The 16,090-nt window shown below is 37.3% G+C and overlaps 1 protein-coding gene across 25 annotated transcripts in view; it reads right to left on the reverse strand.

Annotated features, from left to right (window-relative positions):
- Positions 1 to 16,090, reverse strand: part of Dlg1 (discs large MAGUK scaffold protein 1) — a 194,116-nt gene that overhangs the window by 15,171 nt on the left and 162,855 nt on the right. For 10 of the 25 annotated variants that reach the window (XM_048453979.3, XM_085685423.2, XM_085685418.2 and 7 more), the window contains 5 exons: positions 6,827 to 6,868; positions 5,996 to 6,031; positions 4,452 to 4,502; positions 3,333 to 3,434; positions 2,921 to 3,093 (listed from right to left, as the gene is read on the reverse strand). In XM_048453979.3, the coding sequence (XP_048309936.2) occupies positions 2,921 to 3,093; positions 3,333 to 3,434; positions 4,452 to 4,502; positions 5,996 to 6,031; positions 6,827 to 6,868 (404 nt within the window). The remainder of the gene's footprint in view (positions 1 to 2,920; positions 3,094 to 3,332; positions 3,435 to 4,451; positions 4,503 to 5,995; positions 6,032 to 6,826; positions 6,869 to 16,090) is intronic. The other 15 variants (XM_085685425.2, XM_085685422.2, XM_085685421.2 and 12 more) reach the window with 3 other exon arrangements.

A 16,090-nucleotide genomic window follows, 5' to 3' on the forward strand; every position in this document is an offset into this window, starting at 1 on the left:
TCTCAAAAAAAAAAATCAAAAGAAGTAACAGTCTATTCAACGAGCGTATTTACAATAAAAACATTTTTTAAAGACTCCCAACATATAGAAAAGTAAAAAAAAATTATGTAGTCACAGTATTAATTTTTTTATTTATTATGTATATGGCTACATACATGTTTATACACCAGAAGAGGGCATCAGATCTCATTACAGATGGTTGTGAGCCACCATGTGGTTGCTGGAAATTAAACCTGAGTCCTCTGGAGGAGCATCCAATGCTCTTAACCTCTAAGCCAGCTCTCTAGCTCCCCACAGTATTAAATTTTATTTATTTGTAGGTGTATGTGCGTAGGTCAGAAGTAGATATGACACCAGGTGTCTTCCCTAATTGCTCTGCACCTTATTTTTATTTTTTATTTTTTTGAGACAGGTCTTCCTGAACCTGAGGCTTGTCACTCTTAGACTGGACTAGTTGCCAGTGATTTCTGGGGAGCTTCCTGTCCACACTTCCCAGGACTGGGATTCCAGGGCACACCACATGCTCTACTTCATGTGGTGTTAGGGATCTGTAGTCAGGTGTTTATGTTTCAGTGACTAGGACTTTGCTGACCGAGCCATCTCTTAGCCCTGTGTTAGGTCCCATGACACAATTAGTGGACAAGCTCAATGGACTATTTAGAAGTGGGGCCTAGTTGGAGGAAGTGGCTCTTTGGACGGAACTCTGAAGGGATTGATTTCTGGATATTTCTACTCTCCCCTCTTCTTGCTTCCTCACTATGGACTGAAACCTCTGAGACCATCAGTTAAAACAAAGGCTTCCTCCCCTGCTTTCTTTCACGGTGACAGAAAACATGCTGACTCCACTCTCTTTACATATACACATCAGAGTTTGTGTAATCCCAGAAATAATATTACCCACAGATAGGGATGTTTATTATATGAGCACAGTATAATTCTAGTTGGTCATCTAATGTGCCTTATTGAATAAACAATAGGAAGTTGCTGGTTGAGGTTCCAATTCATGATATGTATTGGATTTTCTTACAATGTCTGAGCTGCCATCAGTTGGGCACAGTTTCCCAGCGCTTGTTATTCTAGATCTGGTATTTTATGAACTGTTTTGTGTGGTGCATGTATATGTGAGCATGTGAATGTGGAGGGCAGAGCCAAAGTCAGGCGTTTTAGCTCTCAACCTTACTTTTTTTTTTTTTAAAATAAAGATGTTTATTTATTATAAATAGAATATATGAATATTCTGCTTGCATGTGTCCCTGCAGGCCAGAAGATGACACCAAATCTCATTACAGGTGGTTGTGAGACACTATGTGATTGGCGGCAATTGAACTCAGGACCTCTGGAAGAATAGTCAGCGCTCTTAACCACTGAGCCATCTCTCCAGACTCACAACCTTACTTTTTAAGTAAGTTTTCTCACTGAACCTGAGCTGTTTAGCCTCCACTACACTGGCTGGCCTGTGAGCTCCAGGGACCTGCCTAACTCCACCCTGTTCACTCTAACTTGCCTGGCTTTTACATAGATGCTGGAGAAGGGAATGTAGGTCTTACTCTAACTAACAAGACCATACCCAGTGAAGCATCTCTCTAACCCTGACCTTGGCATGCTAGGAGAGCACAGATCATTCATTTCATAGGATATGCTTCGATTTGGCTCAGCCTGCCTCTTGACTATCAGAGGGCAAGTCACACACGTCTGGAAGGAATACCACTGATACGTGGTATCCATTTTTCCCATTTCTACTGACAATGTGATCATATTTAAACTTGTCTGCTTAAAATTTCTTCATGGTAAAATTATCTTTGCCTTTGTAACTAGTAATTTCAGGGATGACATTTTCTCAGCATGTAAATAACCTTGTTTCTTCACTTATTGTGATATTTTAAGATAGATTTTGATCATTTCTTAAGGTTCTTGCTGAAATCATGACTACCATACGGTTTTCTTTCAGGAAGGATTTCCGACTTTGTCACTCCTGGGTCTGGATCAGCAGTAGACAGTGATCATGAGCACAGCGTCTCCTCCTCCATCTTTTCAAGTCATGCATTGCTTATGCCTTCAATGGCTACTTAATTTTTATTTAACCCTATGTTTTATAACCAGTTACTAATTTAATTTGACAATCCAATGTTAATTTTAAATTTCAAAATTATACAAAATTTTTCTTTGATCCCTATCCTACTTTGCCATCCTTTCCACCCCGCCTCCCCTTTTCTTAAAAATAAAAATATGTAGCCAGGCTGGCTGAGCTCGTGACCACCCTGCTTCCACCTTCTCCAACAATCCCTACTGGTGTGCATACCGCAAGCAGCTCTACTTTCCCTCTGCTAGAAACTAATCTCATCAGGGTCTGATTAGTTCTTCCCATGTTTCACACAACTGAGTAAATTTGTTTCCTTAATTCTTCTTTTAAAATGTCAAATCAAGTTAGGCCCGGTGGCACACACCTTTAATCCCAGCACTCAGGGGGCAGAGGCAGGCAGATCTCTTTGAGTTGGAGGTCAGCCTGATCTACAGGGTGAGTTCCATGACAGGCCAGGGCTACACAGAGAAACCCTGACTTGAAAAACCAAATCCAAACAAACCAAATCAACCAACCAACCAAACAAACCCAAAAGATAAAACAGACCCTTTTTCATGTTGCATATCAATTCATAGATACTTTTAAAAAATCATTTATTTACTCTAAAGAACTCCATTTCATGGATATTGCCATGAAATTCAGATTTCATGGATATTCAGATTTTGTCAGTCTTTTCTGGTATGTGTTTTTCTAAGACACTCAAGATCAGATTTTTACTTAGCTAAAGCGGTAACATTAGTAAGACATCAAGGCTATGTCACCTATCTTCTGTTTCTTAATTCAAATAAAGTCAAAGTGTGTGTCCTTAGAAACACACCCCAGGGTGGCTCTGGTGCTTACCTTCTCTGCTACTGCTCGCACAGACTGGACGCTCGTCCCATACAGATGGTTGTTATACTGGCCAGCTTCAATGAACTTATGCTCCTGGATGTCTTTTTCCATCTGCTCCCTCGAAGTCACAAAATGATAATCTCTTCCATCCACCTCATAATCACGCTTTGGTCTAGTTGTATCTTCAATAAAAAAGAACTTGGGGAAGTGTTTCATATTTAAAAACAGAATAAATACATCTTTTACTTAATTCACTGCTTTTTAAAAAGTTTAACACAATACTTTTAAATCTAAGAAAAGAGAAATAATACTGAGGATAAAGGAGTTTATTAACAGTTAACTATAACCCTTTAAAGCAGTTATATTTACTTTTACCAAACAGTGACACTAAATGTTAAAAGTTTTAATTTGGGTTACTCACGAGGGACGCAGGATCCAAATTTGTCGGGAAATTCTGAGATTAAATCATCATTTACCCTGTCTTTCATGGGTCCCAGAATAATGACTGGTCGAGTATAATTAACTATAAAGATAAACACATGAAAAGGTATAAACACTTAGCAAACACAAATGTGTTTTATTTCAGCAGTGAAGGAAATCATTCTGAAGAATCTCTTCTTTGTTCTTTCTCTACATTATGTTCTTTTGTAAATAAATTGTTATTAAAATCTCTGAAGTCAATCAAGTAAAATTTAGCATCTTAGACAGTTCAATATATCACCAACATCTCATTATAAACAGAAAACAAAGTACAGTGTTTTCCTGGTAGGTTCTGAAGTTAAGAACTAAGAAGGCAGAGCAGAGAAGACAGAAAGAACAAGAACAACTGAGTGTAGAAGTGATGTGACGACAGTGATCTAGATGACTCAGCAGAGTACACAGTGGGTCGTGCTGACGAAGGAAGTCGGTGGTGAGCATCAGCCTAGTATTCTGGTTGGAGGAATTAGATATAGTGAGGAAGATACAACATATGGAATAAGAAGGGCCTAGAAACCGCCTGGGTAAAGAGGATAAGAAACTATGAGTTTAAAAGCATCTCTGACAGTTGTAAAGTGTTATTGCAAGGGCAGTAATGCAATATTATACATATTCAAAAGAAGTGGCTTAGGAATATACCATCAGTAAAAACCAGTTAATATAAGATGATTTGGTTCTAATATTCTGTGTATTAAGTAGTTCTTCTTGAAATTCATATAGAATTTTTCAACATAGTTTAAAAATAGTAAAATTACGATACAATATTTTTGCATCTGAAAAATCAGTATAGTCTAATTTTTCAAACCAAAAAGCATATTTACTTTCATTTTATATTAACTAATCAATTTATTCTAACTAATTTCTGTGTATGTGACATGGTATGTGCATATGCAGGAGAGAGGATAACTTGTGGGAGTTGCTTATCTTTTTCTACCATGTTTTTGGAAATTGAACTAAGGTCATCAGGTCTGGCAGCAGTGCTCTTGTCCACTTGTCCATCTCACTGGCCTTGAATATACTTTTTAATAAGGCTATATATACAACATGAACGAACTTCACAAACCTTCTTGTTGATTCACTGGCTCATACGATAAAACATATTCTTCTTGACCACCTACGGAGAGTGAAAGCCAGGGTAAGACAATATGAAGACAACTGATGTCAATGTGATCCTCCTCCACACAACTCACCTAGCTTTTTACACATAAGACACTAGGACTTTCTGAGAAGTGAACAGAGGATACAAAAGGTATTGTATCATAAATTATCCAAGGCAAGATTTAGAACAAAAGGGGAAATCATTAAATCATAAAGGTAAGCTTAATAAATATAAGACAAAACATAAACGTATTATTTTTTTCCTATAACTTAATGCTACTATGTGCTTCCTTTATTTATAGATCATCAAAACCATTAAAACCTTTACTTCTGGCTGGAGATTTAATTTACTGGAGGGCTGCCTGAGTTTGCTTCCCAGTACTACAAAAAACAAACAAAACTGCCTCCAAATAACAACCTCCTCATACCAAAACCCCAAACCAACAAAAATTCTTTCCTCTGGTATATCACACATCACACATTTACTATAAATATGTTCTACGGATATGGGACTGCTTGCCTAAAATCCCAGCACTAGAGTCTCAGCCTCAAAACAAAACAAAAATCAAAATCAGAAAAACCCAGTAAGCCATAGAAAGTACTGCTTTTGTTTCAATTGACTGTATTTATCTAAAGCTATATTTTATTTTTAAAAACAGTATAATTTTGCTTTAATTACAAAAGCACTGCATCTGAAATTTAAATTAAAGGAGCTTGGAAATATAATAAATGAAAAAATCTAGCAGCTATGTGAACTCTGTGAATACCATGAAAATAATTAAAACTCTAGCCATAAACATGTACTACAGAAAACAACAAAGACTCAGTGACTGAATGAAAGCAATGAAAACTGAATAACGTATTTGGGAAATGTTCTCCTCATCAAGATTCTGTCACAAGTAGGCTTCTTTGTGATTGGTTCACAGTGCATGCATTACTACATGCGTGCAGCTGATGGCATTCTAAATCTGTAATAGTGCCATACAAATCTGTACTTTTTTTGTTTCCAATCTTACTACTGTAGTATTCCACAACAGATACTTCATGAGTTGTTTTCTCTTTTTCGTTTTTCTTTTTTAAATTACTGATATATCTATGCATGGTAGCACACAGATCTCTATGAATTCGAGGCTAGTCTATGTAGAGAGTTCCAGGCTATCTAAGGCTACACTTAGTGAGAACCTGTCTCAAAAACCAAAACAAAACAAGTTACTGATGTAAAATATGGTTTACATACTACAAAACATGCAGTTGGATATTCCAAAACTTAGTAATTCATGCAAATGGTGAGAAAAGACAGTATATACTTTCATTTACCTCTTTTTAGTCTAGAAAAACCACTCAACTACTCTACAGTGGATTCTGATTTTAAGTAAATAAAGAAATAATTTTGTCATTGTTCTTTCTCAAATTACATAGCTATTATGTAGAAAAAATATCCAATCAATGAATGAGGGTTAAAAGTATATATTGCCAACATGAAAATCTGAGAGTGGTAAAGGGATTAACCTTTTGAGCAGCCATACTCATCTGTAATCAAGATTACTTTCATTTTAGACAGCAGTAAAAAAAAGTTAGAAAAACAATTTTAATTTTTAAGTTGTTACAATTGTTATCCACATACTCTCCGTTTTCCATATTCCAATTTGTCTAAAAATAAAAATCCTTATTTATATAGCCCAATTAACATCAAGAGTATAACATTAAACATTAAGAAAGAAAACAGTATTACTTTTTGAGCAATGGTTGCACAGAATAAAAAGGAAATAAACTAACAATCATCTAGCATTACTCACAAATATCCTTTAAATGCTTATGTTAAAAATGAAATTACTAAAGAAAATAGAAAAATACAAGTTCATTCCCTATGAGATATTTACTTTTTATAAGATACACACAAAGCCACAGACTATGGATAGTATACATAAATTAAATTGGTAAGTGGGTTTGTTTTCATTAAAACCCTGAAATTAACCCTTCTCTGTATGTACAGCTTGAGGACCCCTCACCCAAAACGCTTGCAACAAAAATTTTTTCCAAGTTAGATGTTTTTTGCATTTAAAATATTTACACAGCCAATCCTGGCCAAGCAACTCTGAACTGAATGATATGATAAACTTTCAGAGTATCATGCTGGTGCTAACGAGTGTGAGTTTTTGGTTAGAGATACTGAACCTTCAGATGATTTCCTTTCTCAGGTCTACAATTTTACTTGGTTTTTCCTGGCTTGTCAATCTTAGGCATCTGACCTTTAGGTTTCATAGCATATCGCTAAGAAAAAAGCCACTCAAAGGTATTCATTACTTCTTTACAGAAGAATAAGCGACATGGAACACTTACGGTAACTACTTTCACTATCGCTGGCATTAGAAGTTACATGCTCTGAAATTGAAGGAAAATGAAAAGAAAAAGAAAACAGTGTCATTAATTTAAAAGCGGATAAAATCAAATTATCAAAATTAAACAAGGTGGTATTGTAAATGTTGAGATATGGACCACATAAAATTCCACATTAAAAAAAAAATCAAAGAATTTTTACGAAGCATTTTAGATTTTCCATGAAAAAGTCAAATTTTCAACTAAATTAACACAAATTAGCACAAGGAAATACCTGACATAAAAGAAAATGCCTTACTCTTTAAATATAGTTTATGAACAAAATTTTCAGTAAAAACCCAAGTAGAACACACAACAGATGAAACATAATCTTGAATTAGTTCTTAAACACCATACCATAAAATCCAAAAAGAGAAACTATATTTGATCATTTAGTTTAGGAAAGACCACCTAAGGGCAGAGAGAGGCCACTTCCTGATGGGGACAGGTCCCTCTGTCATTTACCATAGCCACCTGCAGCTGTGTACATGACAACTGTCTAACAGGTAATGACGAAGGGAATTTGAGATGCATCACTGCATTTTAATAGGTCAGCATTCCTTAGCCACTGTGACAAGAGACTACTCTCCAGAACAAGACAACGTCTCCAGCAAATAGTAAAAAGCCACCTAGCTTCTGCTCAAAAGCGGCCCCATTTCGTACCAGGTACTCATTGCTCAATAAGCATCTTTCTATCTATCTTCCTTGAATAAAAGACCAAAAATTTTATTTAGAAAACCAAACAACAGGAACTTTCAAGGACAGAGGGAAACCTAAATGTCTAATGCTAGGGAGAGAAGAACAAGAACATTTTAAGGACAAAAAAGTTTGAGGCCCAGGTCTGCTCAGGCAATTAAGCAGTTCTGCTGAAAGGAGAACAGTAGACCCGCATGAGAGTGTAAAACAACACATCCAAAAATTATTCATTATGATCAAGTAGGCTTCATCCCAGAGAGGCAGGGCTGGTTCAACATACGAAAATCTATCAACGTAATCCATCATACAAATAAACTGAAGGAAAAAAACCATATGATCATTTCATTAGATGCTGAAAAAGCATTTGACAAAATTGAACACCCCTTTATGATAAAGGTCTTGGAGAGATTAGGGATACAATGTTCATTCCTAAATATAATAAAGGTAATATACAGCAAGCCGACAGCTAACATTAAATTAAATGGAGAGAAACTCAGAGCCATCCCACTAAAATCTGGAACAAGACAAGGCTGTCCACTCTCTCCATACCTCTTCAATATAGTGCTTGAAGTTCTAGTAATAGCAATAAGACAGCATAAAGAGATCAGGGGGATTCGAATTGGAAAGGAAGAAGTCAAACTTTCATTATTTGCAGATGATATGATAGTGTACATAAGCGACCCCAAAAACTCTACCAAAGAACTCCTACAGCTGATCAACACCTTTAGTACTGTGGCAGGATACAAGATCAACTCCAAAAAATCAGTTGCCCTCCTATACACAAAGAACAAAGAGACAGAGAGGGAAATCAGAGAAACATCACCTTTCACGATAGCCACAAATAGCATAAAGTATCTTGGGGTACTCTAACCAAGGAAGTGAAAGATCTATTTGACAAGAACTTAAACTGCAAAGAAAAAGATCATTTCTCTCAAAAAACTGTGTGTGTTGAGGCCAGAGGTCAACACTGTCTTTTTCTCTGAGTCTCCATCTTATTTTTGAGACTGTTTTTCATTAAACCTGGAGCTCACTGATTGGTCAAGACCTACAAGTTCCAGGGATTCTCCCATTTTCACTCCCAAGTGCTAGCATTATAGGTGTTAGGATTATGTTGGCCTTCCCTCTCACCTGGCAGGATGAACCCAGACAGTAGACTGTTCCTTTAAGAGACAAGCTCTGCCCACTCCCAATCTCTCCCTTCCTGCTGAAGCAAGCTGGTCTCTTCTCTCTCTGCTGTTATTCTGAAGAGGCAGCTGTCTCTTTCCTTTTCTCCTCGCCCTACCGCCATACCCTTCCAATATCCTCTAAATAAACTCTCCATACCCAAGCTCTCTCTGCATGGCATATTGTATTTTTCTGTCCCTGGTCCCCCACCCGCAGTGGGATCTGTCAGTGTCACTTGCCTTGTAAACTTTCATGGGTGCTGTGAACTAGACAGGCTCTCCCATCACCTCTCCTTCCTAGGGCCTGTCCCCTGCTCTGCCAACACTTCACTAGGTCCAAGAGACACTGGATAGTTCCAGAGCATAGAAACAGTGAGGCAACCAGATATTCCAGGACATGGCCAGCACCCCAGCTTTCTCAGGTAGGTGCCCCAAGATTTCCATGGCCATAAATCAACAGGAAGCAGTCTTGAGAACCCAGAGCCCCTGTTCCTGTCCTACCTGCTATTCTTTAATTTCCCACCTTTTTATGATAAGAGAAAGATGGGATTATGATTATGTTGGCCTTCCCTGCCACATGGCAAGATTAATCCAGGCAGTAGCCCGCTCCTTTAAGAGACAAGTTCTACCATTCCCAATCCCACCCTCCTTCTTAAGAGGCAGCTTTCTTTCTCTCCTTTTCTTCCTCCCCCTTTCTCTCTCCCCACCTCTCCCTTCCTTCCCTCCACACTTCCCTTTAATAAAACTGGTATATTCTGTTTCTTGCCCTTGGTCCTGGTCCCCCAACAGCAATGGAACCATCCAGGGTCACTCATGCCTCTTTCAACAGGCATGTGCTATTCCACTGGGCTTTTTGTTTTTTAAAAATCAGGTCTCCATGCTTGTATGACAAGCAGTTTGCTGATTGAGCAACCTCCCAGCCTTAATGTACAGACCTTTCTTAACCACAATTTACATTCCATTTATGTATGTATGTATGTATGTATGAATGTATGTATGTATGTATGGTTTTTATTGAAACAGAGTCTCCTAGTTGAACCTGTCCTGGAATTTGCTCTGCAGCTAAGAATGGCCCTGAGCTCCTGATCCTCTTGCCTCAGCCCTCTAATTGATGGAGTTAGAGGCATGAGCCCACCACTCTTAGGTTTTTTGTTTTTTGAAGCCAGGTGTTGGGCACACACTTTATTATGTATACAGCGTCCTACCTACAGGCCTGTAGAGGGCACCAGATTTCATGACAGATGGCTGTGAGCCACCATGTGGATTCTGGGAATTGAACTCAGGAATTGAACTGACTGACTGAAGAACAGTCAGTGCTCTTAACCTCTGAGCCATCTCTCTAGCCCCACAATTTACATTTTAAATAAAGGATTTAAAGTTTTAAAAATAGAATTAGGAGAGGGAGAGTCATTTTTTTCAGTGGTATGGTCACCAAATAATCTCTCCATATTCATGATCAAAGAAATTTAATTCTCAGTGGGCTGCAAAAGGGAAGCAAACAGACATGAAAGTAAGAGACTTGTGGAACCAGAGAGGACGATGGGGTGAAAATAACTAAAATTTATTTATGTATGACTCTGCTAGGGAATAAAACAGTAGAAGTTATAAAGACTTTTTCCCTATAAGAAACTTTGGTAAAATAATTATGCCTAATATCAGAAGTAGAATAAATTAACACATGACAAGTACACATCAAAAACAGGTAAAGTTTATAATATTTTTCTTTTTCCATGTTCACGTGTTCATATGCATGCTTTGTATGTATGCAGGTCTGCCCATGTGTGTGGCTGTGCATGCATGTGGAGGTCTGAAGTGGATGCTGACACTCATCCTCAGGAGCTCCTCACCTTCTTCATAGAGGCTGGTCTCTTCATTAAAGCTGGAGCTCACTGATACTGCTAGTCTAAATGGCTGTATTGCTTGTTCTGAGGACCCTTGCCTTTGCCTTCAACATTTACATGGGACCTGGGGATTCGAACTTTGGTCCTTATAGCTGTAGAAGCAACTGTTCTAAACACTGAAATATCCTTTAAACCCTCTCCCATTTCTTTTTCATGTTACTACATGGACTTCAACACAATCACTGAAATTCTTCAATGATATTCAATTTAATTTATAAATTCTAATTTACCTGTTAAACATTTCAGCTTGCTTTAAACTGTTTTTAAAATAACATTAATAATGCTAAATGTCTTAGTTTTTATCACACTTTTTACCTATCCTATTTTTTAAAAAAATTGTTACAAGAGGAATGCCGCATTAAAACCCCAAAACTTCTGAAGCCTGTATAAAGACTGGCATTACAATCTTTAATCTCTAAGTTGTGAAAGAAAGAAAAATTAGTTATCTGCAGGCCAAGAATAAGTGGGTATGTAAGAGACAATGTGATTAATGTTGAGCTGAAAATTACGAAGTAGGGTATAACAGAAGACAGGGTTTACTATTCTACCCTTCAATCTGATACACTATAGAATAAAAGGTTATGATTCTTTTTTTACTTCATCTACTCACCTGAACTCTTTAAAACTCCCAAAGGTATACTATAATAAACTTTGTATGTTCTCATATTTTCTGTGCTTAGTTCCTCTATAATAAAACTTTGCTATTCTGAGTGTAGGCTCTGGACTAGGATAACACTTGGTATTGCTTGAGAACTAACAAGAAAAGTAAAGCGCCCCTCCTCTAAAAGTAACCTGTTGGAGATAGGGCTGCTGCTCAGTAATACAACATTTGCTAGCATGGATGAAGCACCCAGTCCAAGCCCTAGCTCTGTCAACATAAAAACAAAACAAAACCTTGAACATAATTTGCTCAAGAAAGTTAGAAAGCTAATACACAGATTACAAGGTGTTTAAATTTACTTACAACATAATAACAAAACCAGACATGCCAAGCAGAAACAAGGATATAAGGGGCCAGAATCATCAACTGGGGGTAGGATTGTGAGTAAAAACAATCTGGAAAATTATTTGTCAGCCCAGGATTCCTAAGTATCCACCAAAGGTTTTTCCAGGACTCCGGAGGTAAGAGAATGAGGATGTGAATGTGCCTTTCATAAAACTTGTAGGATCTGCATGTACTTCCCACTTTCTCCTTTCCTTCCGAGACAGAGCCTCATGTAATCCAGCTATAATAGGTAGCTAAGTCTGTCCTTGAACTCCTTCTCACATAGCCTCGAACCTCCCAAACGTTGGGACTATATGCAGAGTGACTCAGTCGTCTCCCATATACTTTAATCCATTTTTGATTCTACAATACTCAATACAGTGTAAATATGCCTGAACTGTATCGTTCAGCGAACGAGAAGGAAATTAAAGCCAATTCAATTTACATCACTGGAGGCTGTGAAGTCAATAATAGTAAATACAAGTGCTATAGAAAGACTTGAGGATTTGTGAAATACAGGAAGCTGCAGCAGGAGGATGTCATTTCAGTGCATTTAGTGCAGTGCTTTGAGTATGTGGCAAATTCAAGATTTATGTTTTGCAGGTATTTGGATTCTTCTCCCCAAATATTCTGTTGGGAAATATTATTGTAACTATGTAAAGATGTTGACATTTGTTTATGATGATTTGTTTAAACGATGTAAAGGTCTGTTGCTCTGCTTACCTAAGGCACCCGATTGGTCTAATAAAAAGCTGAATGGCCAATAGTTAGGCAGAAGAGAGATAAGTGGGGCTGGTGGGTTAGAAAATAAGTAGTAGGAGGAGGTGAGAGATGGAGATGCCAGGGGCCAGTCATCCAGGTAGCTGTTAGCCAGCCAGACAGAGAAGGACATACAGAATGAAAGATAAAAAGACCCAAGGCAAAATGTGGATGAAGAGAAACAGGTTAAATTAAGAACTATCGAGAAATGAGCCTAAGCTAGGGCTGAACATTCATAATTAGTAAGTCTGTGTCTGGGAGCTGGTAAGAGGCCCAGAGAAAGCCTGCTACATTTGGGTACCAAAATGCTGTTTACTTTAGTCCCAGTGGCTGCGCTTTAAACTACAGGGGCTGCACTGCTCAGGCTGCAGCCTAGGGGAGCTCTGCCACTGCAGCTAAAGGCAGTTCTAACTAAATCTCTATAGTTCTAATAAAACCTGAGATTCAAATGCTAAGGTGAAAACCTGTGAGCTCAGAGAGTTAAAGACTAGCAACTGCCCAACTTTCTTTCTTAGCTGGCACCCCTGGAAGCCACTTTCTTCCACACTGCCCCAAATAAAAATCCCACTCTAAGCTCCTCCCTGCTACTTCCTGTCACCTAGCTGCTAACCCGCCTCTCTGAACCCAGGTTTTATTTAACACAAATGCAACAAATCTTTACAGAGTCAAACAACTACAGCATAAACAAATATGACACATCTTTGTTAAATGTTAAATTTGTTGATTGTTAAATGTTCCACAACAATTTCCAATCTTCAGTTTGCTCAATTCTTAGATAAGGAAACTATACATATGGAGAACCAATTCTGTAAAGCTAAACAAATGTATACATATGACCCAATAATTTCTCCCTCTTCTATATTATTTCCCTGAGAGAAAGGCATTTATGTGAGTATCAAAAGACATGCATAAGAATATTTCAGAGTGCCAAGCACACTCTGTTTGCATATCTGAAGTGTGTAGCTTCATTTTTATTTTGTTGTGAGCATTTTCCATGCCATCTGTATGTAGATCACGTTGATCTCAGGCTTGTGATGCTCTTGCTGTGTCTTCTCAGGGCATGAATGACCTGGTTTTTAACATAATTTTCAACTGTCATATAATACTATAAATACAGATAGATCATATTTCATTAACCATTTCCAAATTAAGACAGGATGGCTTCAACCTTTTATATTCTTTTTGTTGTTACTTCTAAATAATGATAAAATTTATCTCCAACTCCAATCATATCCTGAAGATAATCTTGAAAAGGATTTAATGTACCAAAAGATAAAAGTTTTGAGAAAGGCTATATTAATTTATATTTGTAATCACAGTGCTTTAAAAGGCTACTCAATAGAACTAACTCCATCACGGATTGTGTCTTCAGGCAATGGATAAAGGCGTCATTTTGTATATGCTGATTACTAGGGAAATAGATTTTTACACATGCTTCTGTATCTGCTTATCTTTTGAGCTCTGCTGTGCTAGGAGCTGCACCTGCGGCGTCTCTCAAAGGGCCATAAATTAAGAACGTGATCTTCAGCTTGGCATAATCAGAAGGTGTAGACACTTAGTAAGTGCAGCCTAGTGTGTAGATTTCGGTCACTGAGGGCACTCCAAGAGAGTAGTAGGACACTAGTCTTTCCAGGCTTTTCTGTACTTCCTGGAACCACGAGGTGAACAGGTTACTACACCACACACATTCTTCAATGATGTGCTATCTTGCCACATGCCTCCCAAGCTATAGGGCCAAGTGATCACTGATTGCAGTTTCCAAACTGAGTCAAAATGAACATCTGTCTTCATACGCTGATTATCTTAGGCTTCTTAGTAACAGAAAGTCAACACACTTGTCTCATCCCTTGTCTAGCTTTCTAGTGGATAGCCTGTTACTTGATTCATAAAAAAACCTGTACTTGATGTAAATAGAGCCTTCAATTCTAGGCTGAGCCTATAATACAGGAAGAAAGCATTCCATAAGTTTTCTCTCCTCCTTCCCCTCTCCTCTGCTTTCCTTTCTTCCTTGTCTCTTCTATTTTTATGATGCCTGGTGAGCACGATTATTTCAAATTTAACCACGCTTTACCTGTCTTCTCAAACATTTCCTTCCTGACAGGGTGTTTGTTTATTCTCTCCAAATGTTACATTGCCAATCACAAGCAATACTATTTGACATCTTATTTGTAACAAAAGTAGTAAAACTAAGTCTGGTTTTGGCACTTGAGAGCTGTGCACAACTCTGCTTATATCAGCTTTTGGAACAAGAAGAAACTAGACAGACACAAGAAACCTATGTGGCTAGCCGAGGTGCTTTATAAAACTGAAAACTGTGAAAACAGAAAGTGAGTGTGTTCTAGACAGGGAGAAGTCCTTTCTGAGACTGTGTTAGGACTTTACTTCATCTATCGTCTACTGAGTTATATACATCTCCTTTAGTCTTATTTTGGTGTATTTTGAACTTTAGCATATAATGAAGTCATAAGTATCCTTCTTCGTGTATTTTCTCTATAGTAAAGATCAACCTATAACGCTTGAAGTGTTTGTTTTATGTGAGAACCTCCTTCATACCCAGTTTTAGAATTCTACTGGTATTTTTCTGTCGCCTTCAATAATTTCTGAATAAAACCTGACCTTTAGGTTGCCAAGTTAATAAAGTCTTTCAATTCCTGTGAAATGAAGCAGATACATATAATTCGATGAATTATAATGCACTGTGTAGAAAGTTAAATCTTTCACCAAGTGACATTGCCTGATAATCAGTTATTTTTCATAATTTTTCTCTTAAGGAAGTTTCAATTCCCAATTAGAGAGACACAGGGTGAGGTGCTAAGCACACACAACAGCGTGAAGTGTGAGAGAGGGCTCAGTTCCCCACTGAGTTCCTTTTAAGGAGTATTTTCATAGGTCTGTGGTGCTTCAAGGAGATTAAAAAATTCCAAGTTGATCCATATAACCTCTAAAATATATCAGCCTCAAAATAAATCCTAGAGCATCAGTAATCTGTGGAGCTATTTTCCAATTACTGGAGGTTTTCATTGGTAAATTTTTCTAAAATGTAAAGAAGCTGCCACTAATGACAGGAAATTTGTGGTGCCACCAAATTATATTTTTTAATTAAAAAATTTTTCATACAACATATTTTGATGTTTTACCCTATCTCAACTCCTCTCATATCCTCTCCACCTCCCTACTAATCCAACTAAGAAGACATATGCAAACATAAAAAAGAGCAAAGGACGCCTAGAGAAAAGTATGCCTGGCAGAAGTACTTTACATATAAAGTACTCTCTCCCGTCTAATGCAAACCCAAGTCATTAAGATCAAACTGAAAGTAAATCATTAAAGTGCAAAAATCCATCACTAAAACTGTAAAATTTACTATTTAATTATGTAGTTCTTGGAAGGCTAACTATTTAGGTATCAATAAAACTACAAGTTTTTAAAATGGCTAATAATTCAAATGAAATGAACAATTTAAGAAAATTAGCTTAAATGATTATTTCTATGAGTCATGATTACCTAAATTTAACTTAGTAGTATTAGGTGACTTTTCATACTTCAACAATTTGAAAACACCTAATTTAAAACTGTAACTCCCTTTGTAGACCAGTGATGGGATTACACTCACAAAGCTAGTGATGGGATTACAGGCATGTGTCACATGCTTATTCAAACATTGAATTCTTCTATATATTAGAATCGACTAATCTTCATATGATGACTAATTAGTTACTATATA

Source organism: Myodes glareolus, chromosome 2 (genome assembly GCF_982192425.1).
Source record: "Myodes glareolus chromosome 2, mMyoGla1.1, whole genome shotgun sequence".
In the NCBI taxonomy this organism is placed as follows: domain Eukaryota; kingdom Metazoa; phylum Chordata; class Mammalia; order Rodentia; family Cricetidae; genus Myodes; species Myodes glareolus.